The 13,832-nt window shown below is 34.9% G+C and overlaps 2 protein-coding genes and 1 long non-coding RNA gene across 3 annotated transcripts; all 3 read right to left on the bottom strand.

The window, feature by feature from the left end:
* Window positions 1–1,040: 1,040 nt before the first annotated feature.
* On the bottom strand, window positions 1,041–1,621 carry LOC147945498 (uncharacterized). The gene is made up of 2 exons (XR_015596334.1): window positions 1,494–1,621; window positions 1,041–1,277 (listed from the first exon to the last, which is right to left on the bottom strand). It is a non-coding gene; the product is annotated as an uncharacterized LOC147945498 (long non-coding RNA).
* A 1,543-nt stretch (window positions 1,622–3,164) lies between these two features.
* Window positions 3,165–6,394, bottom strand: LOC147945497 (uncharacterized). The gene has a single exon (XM_087510005.1). It carries the CDS (start codon window positions 5,260–5,262, stop codon window positions 3,196–3,198), a length of 2,067 nt encoding a protein of 688 aa, XP_087366131.1. The 5' UTR covers window positions 5,263–6,394; the 3' UTR covers window positions 3,165–3,195.
* LOC147945496 (uncharacterized) lies at window positions 6,272–10,069 on the bottom strand. The gene has a single exon (XM_087510006.1). It carries the CDS (start codon window positions 8,963–8,965, stop codon window positions 7,697–7,699), a length of 1,269 nt encoding a protein of 422 aa, XP_087366132.1. The 5' UTR covers window positions 8,966–10,069; the 3' UTR covers window positions 6,272–7,696.
* Window positions 10,070–13,832: the final 3,763 nt, after the last annotated feature.

Genomic DNA, 13,832 nt, shown 5'->3' with positions numbered 1-13,832 from the left:
AATGCTCTAGAGCTTGTTCTCAACAGCATACGCTCTTCCCTGACCAATTATCTGTAAGATCGGACGTCTTCAATCGATCAACTGTTGCATTAATGCGAGTGTGAGTGAGGTTTTTTATGGACAAAATTGATGTTCGACTAATTTTAGTTTCTTAATTTAGTTCTCAAAAAACACAATGGCCTGCCTGGGCTTGTATTATTTTTTCTTGTGACTTAATTTGAAAGCCTTTTAACAAAAAAAAACAGAAAACTAAGAACGACGCCGTAAAGACTTATCTACTTCCACTCAGCAATAGTCTCCCAAACTCAGCCGCTCCAAGATCAAGAAACAATGCAACGCTCACTGGTTCAAGTGAATATAACTCTTTGCAGAAGACACTGGAAAGTTCATCTACCATTGTGAAATGTGTATGTGCATTTGTGTTAAATTTTGGGTAATAACAAATTGGTTTGGGTAATAACACATTGGTTTCGTCATATAAACTTATAATGTATGTTTGTCAAAAAAAAAAACTTATAATGGATAAAGAGGGAGTTGTTCCTCTATACGCTAATTATGACCAGTTGTCACATTATGATAAGAGGAGTTTACATTAGCAAAAAAAAATATTGTTTTAATGTTAAGAATATTTACATTAGTATTGATTGACGTCACTACCAGAATGTTAGATATTGATAGCACGTGACTATCTAACGAAATCATAGTATTTTAACAAATGTTGTATCTGCCTCCGTGATAATAGGTCAGTCACTTTTTATAGCGGTTTTTGGCATTGTTATTATATCTTCATTTAATATAGCACTTTGTGCAATGCAGTCATATAATTTATAATAACAATTGTATATTGTTATAAATTGTTTTATTTATAATATTAAATTATAATATATTATATCATATATGTAATAATTTTATAATTTTATTTTTATATTTTATTATTCTATTATATTTTGCATTTTTATTAATTACTTCCAATTCCAATTATATTAAATTATAATTGTTGAATTTTTTGGGATAAATTATTATTGATTTTTTGAGGTAAATTGAAATAAAAATATTATATTTTATTAATATCTATATGAAACAATGATAAAAAAATCTATATTACAAATTAAAAATACAAAATCAAAAAGTGGTGTCGATTAGAAGATTCATTATTCTTTCCCTTCAGTCCTTCGCCAATCCGTAAGGTTACAGGTCCATCCTTATCTCTTGTTGATTAGAAGATTTTCCCATCATGTTCAGGAGTTTCTCAGCCATCTCTCCTCCAATTTGATCAACTATGCAATAGAGAATCCAGCAAAAGAATGCATTAGATTGATGAAAATAAGAGGAAACAGATTGAAAAAGTTCAACCGATGTATTGAAAATATTCCATACTAATAAACAAAAGAGAACATAGATCGAAGCAACTTTCCACCAAATCCGGTAGAAACAAGCAATGAATCCAAAAGGAAATCAGAAAAGTTCAAGCGAAAATAGGAAGAATTGCTTACTCGAAACAAATCTCTCTTGGGTGGAAAACGAGATCCCCAACTTGAAAACTAATTTGATAATTGATTCAATTGCAGGGTAGTTCTAATTGGATAATCAACTAGGTAACAACCCGCACATAGTGTGGATGAATCAATTCAAATAAAATTATTATTTGGGAACTACACATAGTGCGGATGAATCAATTCAAATAAAAATATTATTTGGGAATTGATATTTGTTTGTATAAAATAAAATATGTAAGTAATTTTTTTTTTGTTTTATTCAAATTTACGTTTATATTATATAAAAATATGTTTTATCCGTGAAATATTTTAAAGTAAATAATAATTTTAATGCAGTGAAAAAATTTGTATGAAATTTATTTTAATAAAACATGAATAATTATTAAATTTTTAAAAGAAATTAATTTGTTGTGTTTTTAAAGAAGTATAATATAGTTTGAAATTAAATGACTACAAATAGTTTAATTTATTTAATAGATTTTTATTTAAGTCTGTAATGGCATAGATGTAATTATGATTAATTAATAGGGCTTATTTGCTAAAATGTACTTTGAGCTCTCTAGCGACGACACATCAACATTTTTTCAAGAGTGTTTATCTATTAATATATAGGGGATTCCTGCATATGTAATTAAGATTTAATTTAACTTTATAATGACATAGATGTAATTAAGATTAATTAATAGGGTTTATTTGCTAAAATATGCCTCGAGCTCTCTAGCGATGATATATCAGCATTTTTTTAAGAGTGTTTCTCTATTAATATATAGGGGATTGGAGAAGAAGATGAAAGAGATACGACAAAGAGGAGAATGAGGGGAAGAAGTGAAAGGAAAAGATTAAAAAAGAAGATTTAAATTCGTGTTCGTTAGATTCATTTTAATCAACGGTTCATATTAGAAATATTGAGATCCTCACTCTAATGGCTGAGCCAATGAAATAATAAAGAGAGGTTATAAATGTATCCCTTTGATTTACTCTCATCGTATGCCGTGAGAATAAGCCACGTCAGCTATCCGAGTGATATCTTCTTATTGGCTTTGCTCTTATTTATGTTCTTATACTATTTTAGACATATTATAGAAAAAAATACGATTATTATTTGTTAATTTGTATATTTGTAATATGTTTTTAGTTTTGCTATTTTATGTACTTAGTATTACAAATAAATTTTTATTGTATTTTATTTGGTTAATGATAAATAGTAGAATATGGTTTAAGACGTATAGAGTTTAGGGTATAGGGTTTAGGGTATAAGATTTAGGTATAGGGTTCAGTTTTGAAACATAGTTTTTATCATTAACAAGATAAAATGCAAAAGTATTATTAGAAACTTTATCATATTTGATTATATATAATTAACATATGAATGTTTGAGAATATTATTGAATATGTATAATTAACAAATGAGAATAATTATGAACAAAATAAAGTTTAATTTGTAGTTAAAATTATGTATTAAGTATTTTTAATTTATATAATACATACATATTTCTAGTTTTAATTCCGTGTTCTTAAAAGAGAAAATACTTTATTAAATTAAAACCATAACAAAACATTAACAAAACATAAACTCGTTTTACGTAGAAGTTTTTATGTACTCATGAAATTCTCATCTTACAACTTCACGAATAACCTAAAAAGGCTTGTCATCACTTCTAATTTTTTTTTTTTGGTCAAACACTTGCTTTTTCATTCATCAAACTGGATTCATTACAGATAAAGCATTTTTTGCAAGGCCATCTGCCTGAAGGTTGAACTCCCTAGGGATAAATTTGAAAAAACAAAAGCTAAGTTGAGAGGATAGAGAGAGGATATCATGAAGAATCCCATGGAGTTCCTTTGATTGGATCTCCCGATTAAGAGCTTTGACAAGGTTCAGCGAGTCAGAAGCGAAGATGATGTTGGTGAAAGCCGATTCAATGGCCACTCTTACTGCTGTCAGAGTTGCTAGAGCTTCAGCCATCAACGGTGAGGACACAAACGGAGCCGACGACTCTCCCTCCAAGATCAGGGTGTCGTTAGGGTCCTTGAAAACCCATCCGAAGCCCGCATGGTTGTCCACTCGCCAGGCTGCATCCGAATAGGCCACAACGGCAGATCCCCGATTTGGGAAACTCGGGGGGTCGCGTCTCTGGACTGGTTTGATCCTGGATTTCGATTGGGCTTCTTGCCATTCTCGACAACGTACAATCGCCAGCAATAGGGTTTCCATAGGGGTTTGGGGGTTTTTGTTAAAAATCTTTTGATTTTGTGCCGTCCAAATCGACCATAGTATCCATGGTGCGAGGGGACCCAGGGTTATGCCCGTAGGTGGGAGGCTTGTCAGCTTTCCCGAGATGGTGATGCCCGATTTGATTGTACTAACTTCCTGTGTCCTGAGTGTGGTGGACAGTGGAGCCATATGCCAAAAACGTTCCGCAAAAGGGCAGTGGAAGAACAAATGAATAGTCGTCTCTTCGGCTCCACAGTGAGGGCATACCACATTTGCATCGATCTGTTTCTGTTGTAGCTTTGCTCCCACTGGGAGTGCCTCTTGAGCCAGTTTCCAAAGGAACATTTTGATCTTTGGTGAGCATCTTACTTGCCAAATGGAAGAGAGCCAGTTAAAATCGGTTGCTGGAGGTGGTGGTAAAGGGTTGTCTCCTCTTTCGCTCAGTTGAAGTGCCTCATAGTATCCCGATTTTGCCGTGTATATACCAGTCGTGGTTGGTAGCCAAGCCCATTTATCTAGTGCCCCTGTTGTACTTGGCCTCAGTTTTAGGATCTCATGCTCGTAGGCAGGTAGGATTTCTCTTAATAAGGGTACATTCCAATCACCCGAGTCCGGGAGAATAAGGTCCGCAACGCACAATGAACTTGAAGCTTCTGTTGGAGGGCCCATTGGACACACCGGCTTGGTTAAAGATAACCAGGGGCTGTACCAGATTGGTGTATCCTTACCATTTCCGATAATCCGGCCTAGTCTTTTCTTCAGTAGGTCACGACCGATACATATGCCCCTCCAACCATGTGAAGCATTTGCAGACATAGGGCAGTCTAAAAAGGAGGAAGACTTACAATATTTTCCAATCAGTACTTTGGCCAGGAGACACTCTGGATTTGTAAGTAGTCTCCAACCGAGTTTTGCTAGTAGTGCATCATTGAAATTCTTAATCTCTCTGAAACCCAAACCACCCTGTTTAAACGATCTTGTCATTCTCCTCCAGGATATCCAGCACATCTTCTTCCTACCGGAGTTTGAATCCCACCAGAATCTGGTGAGTGCAGATTGGATTCTTTTGCAGAGGGCGTTAGGAAGTTTGAAGCAAGTCATAGTGTATGTGGGCATAGAAGAGAGGACCGACTTGAGTAAGGTAAGCTTCCCCGCCGCAGATAGGAATCTTGAGGACCAGCTGATTGCTCTTTGCTTGATTCGATCTACAATTTGTGTGAACAGATCCTTCTTTTTTCTTCCAAAGAGCTCAGGAAGTCCCAGGTATTTACCTTGACCGCCCTCTTTTGAGATAGCTAGATCTCTTTTTACCCTTACTTTGGTCGCAGCACTGGTATTCTTAGCAAAGGTGACTGATGATTTCTCTGTATTAATCCTCTGACCTGATGCATCTTCATACTTTTGCAATATTTGTTTGAGTTTCAAACAACTTTTATGGTCAGCTCTACAGAAGAACATAGTATCATCAGCGAATAATAAATGATTAACCCGAGGACTAGCTTTTGCCACTCTGATACCAGGGAGACTTCCTTGTTCCTGAGCTTGTTGCATAGACCAGATAGCACTTCACTACATAGGATGAAGACGTAAGGAGAAAGCGGGTCTCCCTGTCTGATGCCTCTTGTTGGTACTACCGATCCTAAAGCCTGGCCGTTTATGAGGTAAGAATACGACACAGAGGTAATACATTGCATGGTCCACCGGATCCAAATCTTGTGAAAACCCATTCTCTCCAGCACTGCCTCAATAATATCCCATTCTAACCTGTCGTAAGCTTTGCTCATGTCAGTTTTAACTGCCATGGACACCCTTACTTTTGCATTTGAAGTTTTCAGGTAATGTAGGGTCTCATGTGTGATCAGGACATTGTCGGATATTGCTCTGTGGGGCACAAAAGCCGATTGGTTTTCCGAGATACATTTCTGCAGAATAGGTTGTAAACGCTTGGTTAAGATTTTGGAGATGATCTTGTAGTATACTGAGCATAGTGCGATAGGTCTATAGTCTGAAACCCTTTGTGGGCTTGGAATCTTGGGGATGAGCCTAACATGTGTGTGATTTATTTGCGGAGGTAAAACACCAGATACAAAGAAGGCTTGAATTTCCGCAATGATTTCAGTCCCCACTGTGTTCCAATTGGATTGGAAGAAGCTTGCTGAGAAGCCATCTGGCCCTGGGGCTTTCTCCGGGTTAATGTCAAAGCAGGCTCTGTGAATTTCCTCTGCAGTTGGGATAACCGTCAGTTTGTCATTTTCTTGTGAGGATATGCACGGGTTTAGGGCTTCCAGTACGACTGATCTCCTGTCACCTTCCTGTGAGGTAAAGATTTGTTGGAAATACTCTGTTATAGTCTGTACTATCTCTTTTTCCTCAAACATCGGGGCTCCCGCCGCTGATTCCATGACAGAAATATTGTTAATAGCTCTCCGACCTTTTGTTGCAGCATGGAAGTATCCGGTGTTTTTATCTCCCAAGGTTAGCCAGAGCTGTCGACTACGTTGCTGCCAGAAGGCTTCTTCTTGCTTATACGCATTGAGTAGTTTCATGTTGATGAGGGAGATTTCTTCTTGGTTGTCTATATCAGACTTCATGCATGCTTCTAACTTCTCTCTTAGCACGTTAATTTCCTTTTGGCTGTTTTCATGTTGGGCCTTACTCCAGGTGCTTATAGCATGGCGACAGGCGCTTATACGTTCATTAACAGATCCCGCAGGAATCGAGCCCCAAGCAGTGAGTATTATATTATGCACATCCACATTCTCTTTTAACCTCCTATCGTATCTAAATAAGCTGTTCCTTCTTTTTTTTGATAGGGTCAAACGACGTTACCAGAGGACGGTGGTCTGAGCCTTCAAATCTCAAGTATTCACTACGACCCGAGGGAAATTCAACAACCCATTCACTGTTTGACATGGCTCTGTCTAGTCGGCAGCGGAACATATGGGTATGTCTTTTACCCCTCCAGGACAGGTAACAGCCAATGTGTTTTAAATCATATAAATCACAAGAAGACATAAATGACCTCAAGGCAGTAAATGATCCTTCTGTTCTTTGTGGTCCACCAGCCTTTTCAGTATCATTTATTATATCATTGAAGTCACCGGTGAGAAACCAAGGACCGCTTCTGCTGGTATCTAGCTCTTGGATCTGATTCCAAATGAGTTCACACTTTGTGCTGTCTGGTTCTCCATAAACAAAGGTAGAGAAAAACACTTTTCCTTTTGATGAGATCTTTGTATCAATATAGTTTGGGCACGATTGAAGTATTTCAATGTCTATGCTTGTTTTCCAAAACAGGGCAAGGCCCCCAGCTGTGGTTGGTGAAGGAGGGACTAGAAAGGACGAGGAATAACCCATCCAATCTAGGTGTTGGAGGACAAACTCTGTCGAGTTACGAGTCTCCATGAGGAATAATACATCAGGGGAAATCTTCTTCTTGATATCCCTTAGCCTCTGGCCTGTTATGGGATTCCTCAACCCACAACAGTTCCAGATCAATACCCTTAAGGAAGAGGAGTTGGCAGATTCGGAAAATCCACCATTCGTTTCTTGCTTGTCGGAAACAAGGTAATTTTGGGTCCAGTCTGTTTTGAGGTCTTTTGTTTACCAGTCCTTGATGGTCCGACTTCAGTCGAAGATACTTTGTTTCGTGACTCTTTTTCTTTTGCAGCTCCGCCCAAGGTATTAGACCTTCCCACTTGAGGCTTTTGATTTTTCTTTGGTGAACCAATGGTAAGGTTTCGTTTCTGTGATTTTGCTCCCATTAAGGTGGTATTTGCTTTTGGTGCACCTTTTGATGATGGTGGTCGACCTCTAATCTTCTTTTGGTTCTCCACCTCATGGGTGATTGGTCTTGGTAAATCCTCAGGAAGGGTTCCACTTGGAGTAAAAGAACCAATTGTTGGGGAAGGTAAACCTTGGGGTGCATCAGGGACTGGTTATGTAGATGCCGCTAGAATACAGTCTGTTGTGGTAGCCATCATATTCATCTTTCACCCTGGATCACTCGCATTTTTCTTGCAGCACTTTCGGTTTGGTCAACACAAGACGTATACTGGATTGTGACTTCTCTGAGATCATTTAAAATTTGTTCTCTTGAGATTGTTTGCAGTGGAGGTGGGGTAGTTGGGTCTGGACTAGTGGTTGTCCTCTCCAAAGAGGGACGGCGGGCTTTGGACGAAACGGACGTTTCTTGGCTGGGCAGAGCAGGGGATACAGTCTTTGCTCTCCATTCCAAATTTTGACGTCTGAGGTGGTTTTCATTTCCGCGGTGTGACCAGTTTAGGCGACTATCTCTTTGAGAGGATCTGGTTTGTTGGTCTGAGCCTCGCCCAGGAGATCTACGATGGGAGATCATTGGGTGGTTATTCGATCTAGTTTCCACTTGAGAGTAGTCTCGATCCTCCAGGTTTACTGCTTTCCTCTTTCTGTGATTATAGGACTGCTCAGGATACTTTCTCAGTTCCGGTGCCCTTGTCCTCTCTTTTGGTGCAGTGAAATTGTCCTGAGGGGTGTAATAGTTTCTGGAGATAGACTGAGAGGCCGTTGGTTCAGGTTGCCGTTGAGTTGTGTGATACGTCTCTCTTTGGTTAGCTAGCCCCGGACAGTTTTTAACTTGATGGGTGAGACGGAAGCAGTGTGTGCAGTGGTTTTTAAGATTTTTGTAATCCAGGTATACAACTGTTTCTTTTCCATTAGCAAATTCCACGACCGTTTCTTTTGTTAGGGGTTGTAGTCCGTTGATTAGGACTTTTACCTTAGCCGTTGCAGGTGTGATCTCCAGATCCACGAATTCTCCCAACTCTTCTGCAATTGTTTGTAGCATCTCTGGTTGCCAGAAGTGTTTTGGGAGCCCTTGTAGTTTGATCCAGAAAGGTATCATAGCTGGGAAGGTCTCGGAGATTACTGGTTCCCACTTTTGTAGTATAACCATCCATTGATCGAAGAAGTAAGGTCTGTTGTCCAGGACCTTTTGCATGTCCTCTTCATACTCAAAGGTGAATTCAAAGCATCCTTTCCCAAGATCTGCGCCCGTGGCTGAGCCCCTTAGATTCCAGCGGTTTGATAGGAAGGGAAACAACGACCATAGACGTTGAGCAGACGGGTTTGTGAGTCTTCCCATGAGAGTAAGGGCATTTGCTTCAACAAGCTCTGTTGTATCAAGGTCTGGTGCTCGGATACGTTTGCGTGGGGGTGGAGAGTAGCCATGCTCTATACCTTTTCCTTTGAGGTGGTAAGGTATGTTTCTGTCCATTTTGTTAGATAGGTTTGAAACACTGCGGGTTTGACTACACACGTAGGGATTGAGCACTAAAGTTTTGTGGATTTACCAGGGTTCAAAAACGGTTTTCAAGGGTTTGCAAGGGTTACAGAAGGTATACAAGGTTAAAGAGAGTAATAGAGAAACGAGATGTACCAATATTGTTACTGCAGATCGAGGATGTCCAGCTTGAAGATGCAGATTAGGGAGGTTTGGGGGGTGGAGTTGCCGGACTCTTCAACCAGATTCCCAGAATTCAAAATGTTCATTGCTCAGACTGGCGGGTAAAAGATTGGTTCAGTGCTTTTTGGTGGTTGAGATCTGGACAAAAGGAAGTAGCATTCTTTTACCAGCGTTCTTGGGTTAGGGCCAGAGAGCATTCCCGCTACACTCTCAGTTGTCATCACTTCTAATCAACAAAAGTTCTTACAATACGCAAGAATCAAGTCCGAAACTCAAAAACAAAATTGGATCTGAAACCCTGACACGGCTGCAAGTCTGCAACCCGTCTTATTAGAGAGATTCAGCTACTACTTTGCAAAGCATGATTGAGAAGAACGGAAGCTGCCATTGACGAGTTCAGAAGAGAGAACGAGAACTGAGTAGTCGCTTCAAGCTAAGTTCCTCATCCGACACATTATTCAAGCAATTGTTGATCACTTTGGTGACATAAGATGACATAATCTGTAAATGCACGTACTTCAAGCTGGATAAGCCAACTGGCACCTGACCTGAAACCACGATCTAGATGATAAAACCAGTCTAAGCACACTGTAACAAATCAGAATTGAACAAACACTACTTATCATCAAAACACTCAACAAATCAGCAGAAGAGATTGAGTTCTTCCACCTATAAGAACGAAACTATGAATCTTAGAGCAAACATTCAAAGCTCCAAATGCTTTTCCATTAAAGTCTTTATCACATCACTAAGGAGAGGAACAATGGAGCTAAAACAAAATTGAAATTATGAACCCATAGCTACTGAAACTCAACCTATTCATGAATATGGGTCTGCGCAACAAATAAAATCAAACTCCAAATTTGTGATTCGACCCAAATTGAGAGCAAAAAATAAAAATAAAAAATTGGGTGTTAAAATTTCCCGCTAACGATTTCAATAGCGTTTCTATAAGGTATATGCTATTACAAACCAGTTTTATAAAATTGAAAAGTCAAAAAAATATATACGGAAATATTTCATAGCGTTTGTAAATTTTAAACGCTATGTAAAAATTATAGGTAAGTCAATTATAGCATAACTACCGAAAACAACGCTATCTTGTAATACTATTAAAAGTCAATATTTTGTAGTGCGTTGACATATCTACTGATACAACCAGTGAACACGTAGTTAGTCTTTATTTAATTTAAACGCTAATGTATCGATTGTCTCATTCAGGTTTTGTCTGCCATGTTAGTTTGTTTACTCTGACTTCTTTATCTTTGCTCTCCTAATCCTCAACATGCAAGTTTTTTTTTTTTTTTTATTAAATAACAAAATAATCATGACACTGAAAATAAAAGAAGATTTATTTTATTAATTAGTTGTATGAAACTTATTGTAGAAGGAATAAGTCAAAGTCGACAGCTAACATTAAGCAGTCATGAGATACATTAAAAGTAAAAAAGAATATCATGTTGTGCCAGGCCGGTTGAACAGAAATGGTTGTTCGAAGCAAAAAAAAAAAATTATAGCCTTTGTTTTTTTTTTAATTCAAAATCTTAGACAAAATTACTATTAAAATTATGCAAAATATTTTATTAAACCACAATTTTTAGTAAAAGAAGATATTTTGAATCTAAAATATATCTATTATCATTTATAAATATAATTTGAAGGCTTTTAAAAACATATAATAAATTGGTTGTCCAAAATGTCACTTCTATCAAGAAAAATGTCATCTATGTGGAGAAGACACTGGAAAATTCATCTACCATTGTGAAATGTGTAAGTTCAATCTAGATTTGGTTTGTGCGATTGAGAATCCTCGACTCATGCCATGATTGATCTCCTTCGTTTCTGATGCTTATGGGACAAAAGGCAACCGTTCTTCTTACGTGTCATCAATACGATTTCATGATTCATCAAAAGTGCGCATATCTACCACGTCTTATCACGTCAATCACCAAATCTCAATTACATGTAAACTAGATTTACTTTGTTATCCAATAAAATCATTTTTTGTATTTCTATATAAAAAACCTTTTATTCGTTAGAATAAAACACTTATATTTTCTTGTTTTTTATTTTATCTATAAAATATTATCAACGCGCTTTTTAAAACTATAAGGTATAAATTTTTAGTTTATTTATTTATTTACTTTCTTCTATATTAAAAATCATGTTTATTATCAACTCATGGTTCATAATATCAATCCTTATATTGAAACAAACAATACACATAAACCGATGATTACTATTATATAGATAGGTGAATTATGATTCAATAATTCAACGAAGAAAAGAATCATCCTTATTATTTGTTTTTTAATTATTATACTATGATTCAATGATTCTATTTTTATTTATACTAAGTTTTGAATTCATACTACGGATAGATTTATTTGATATATTTTGATAAAAATTATATATGATTGATTACAGTAATAAAATATTATCTCATAAAAAAATTAAAATTAGTATTAAAAAAAAAATTCAGATATACAATTTTTTAAAATATAAAAATCAATTGTGTTATAAAATCAAATCTGATAAAAAAATAACTGATGACCTCACATATTCTAAACCATTTTCTTTGACCACCAGAAAAACGAAACAATTTTATAATCACGAATTTAACTCGTTTTCATATTTAATTGATCGCTACCACCTATGTTTTCGTGTTTTTATTCAATGTTTTCTTATTCTTCATATTCTTTCTTGTCATTTTCATTTTCAAATTTTGTGTTAATTGTATCGTAACTTTTACCGTTTGGTTCTTCGTTATACTCTTTTTCTTCTTCTTCCTCGTCAACTTCTTTACATTCTTCCACTGAAAAACCTTTTTTTAGACTACCACAACACTTATTAACCCATCAAATTCCAAGAACAAAATCATGTCTTTTCTCATAAAATTTGTGAAATTCATGATTACCAACATAGTCAACACATGCACCCAATTATTGACAATTTTATCCATATACTTATTTGGTTTTAGATCCACACGTTTAGAAACTTCTCAAACCAAAATTCTTACTTGGTTTATAATATTTTAAAAACATAATAAAATATACTAATAATTATTTATTTAATATGAATCATATGATATATAGAAATATGAGTACACTATAAGAACATATTAATTATAAATAAATAATATCAAATATATTATCTCATCAAATAATATCAACAATATCATATTATCAAATAACCGTAGCCATATCTAACAGTAACCGCTTGAACCGTAACCGTATTTAAACATAACCGTTTAACTGTTTGTTAAACGGTTCTGGTTAAGGTTACAAAAATTTCTAACCATAACCGATGGTTAATAAACCTTAACCATGACAACCGTAACTCTGGTCATGCCTATGTATAGCTGATAAAACAAGTGTGTTTGTCGTCCATCTTTCTTATTTAAACCTCAAAATTTGACTCAAACATCAAATTAAGATCTTGCGATGTCAATCCTTCTTCCTTAGACCCAAAAATAAAAAATTGATGAAAGAATATCAACTAATCTATAAAATCATATACAAAAATATGTTTTACAGTCCATAAGAAATAAAAAGCACAAATGTAGATAAATAAGATAATTTATGTTTTGCATCAATATTTATAATATTTTAAACTTTTAAAAGGTTTCGAAATATAATATTTGAACCTTTTAAAAATTTTCAATATTTATAATATTTAAACTTTTAAGATTTTTAAATATTATAATATTTTTTTGAAATTGTTTAAAGTTTTAATTTGATCAAATAAAAAACCAGATCAAACCAAATAAAACTTTTAAACTTGGACGCCTGATAAATCAAGCTTTCCTGCTCATTCGTTGTTGGAAGCATATAAATCTTATTTATACTGGTTCTGAACTATTTCTAAAAAATTTCTAGCCGATGTGGGATATTGTGCTTTGTTCTTTAATTTCAATAAATTTAAAATTTTCCTTTTTCTAAAAAATTCAGTAAATTTAAAAAATGTTAATGAATGACATGTCAAATCGTGATAGGTTGTTTAAAATAATTTTTAATATAGAAAATTCTGGAAATTGTATAAAATGTTAATAAGTGATATGTCAAATTTCTATTGGTTGTTTAAAATCCTATGTTGATGGCCTTAGGAGCTTATAGCTCCTACTTTTTATTAGTATAGATTATTCTGCTATGATTCAATGATTCACAAGAAGAGAATCTATTTTTATTATTATAACGATGTTGAGAATATATTTTATTACTACTTATGTATTAGATAATATTTTATTATTTAGATAATATTTTATTACTATAATTCATCTAAATCTTTACTATTTGGTAAATATATTTATGTTTATTATTTACTTTACTTTAATAAACAAGACCTATTTATAGTTTAAATCTAATATAATATTTTGTTACTATAATTTATCTAAATTTTTACTATTTGGTAAATATAATTATGTGTATTATTTACGTACTTAAGATCTGTTTATAGTTTACATCTAATATAATATTTTGTTTCTATAACTCATCTATGTCACATATTGATGAATAATCATGAATCACATCTTACTGATTTGGTATATTCTTTGAAGTGAATATGAACTTATGCTATAAATGAAAAAGAAAAAGCCACATCAAAATAAGCAAGTTAGCTATAAAATTGATTAAAGTAAAGTAAATGTGTTATAGTTTCCCAATTAGTCTCAAAGTCAAAA

The sequence above is a fragment of the Camelina sativa genome, chromosome 4 (assembly GCF_030686135.1).
Source record: "Camelina sativa cultivar CO46 ecotype springtype chromosome 4, ASM3068613v1".
NCBI classification, from domain to species: Eukaryota; Viridiplantae; Streptophyta; class Magnoliopsida; order Brassicales; family Brassicaceae; genus Camelina; species Camelina sativa.
The sequence above is the reverse complement of the archived record's forward strand: the minus strand, read 5'-3'. Positions and strand labels throughout refer to the sequence as shown.

Excerpts from the sequence above, each read along its gene's own strand:
- LOC147945497 (XM_087510005.1), bottom strand. The coding sequence starts at position 5,262 with ATGCAACAAGCTCAGGAACAAGGAAGTCTCCCTGGTATCAGAGTGGCA.
- LOC147945496 (XM_087510006.1), bottom strand. The coding sequence starts at position 8,965 with ATGGACAGAAACATACCTTACCACCTCAAAGGAAAAGGTATAGAGCAT.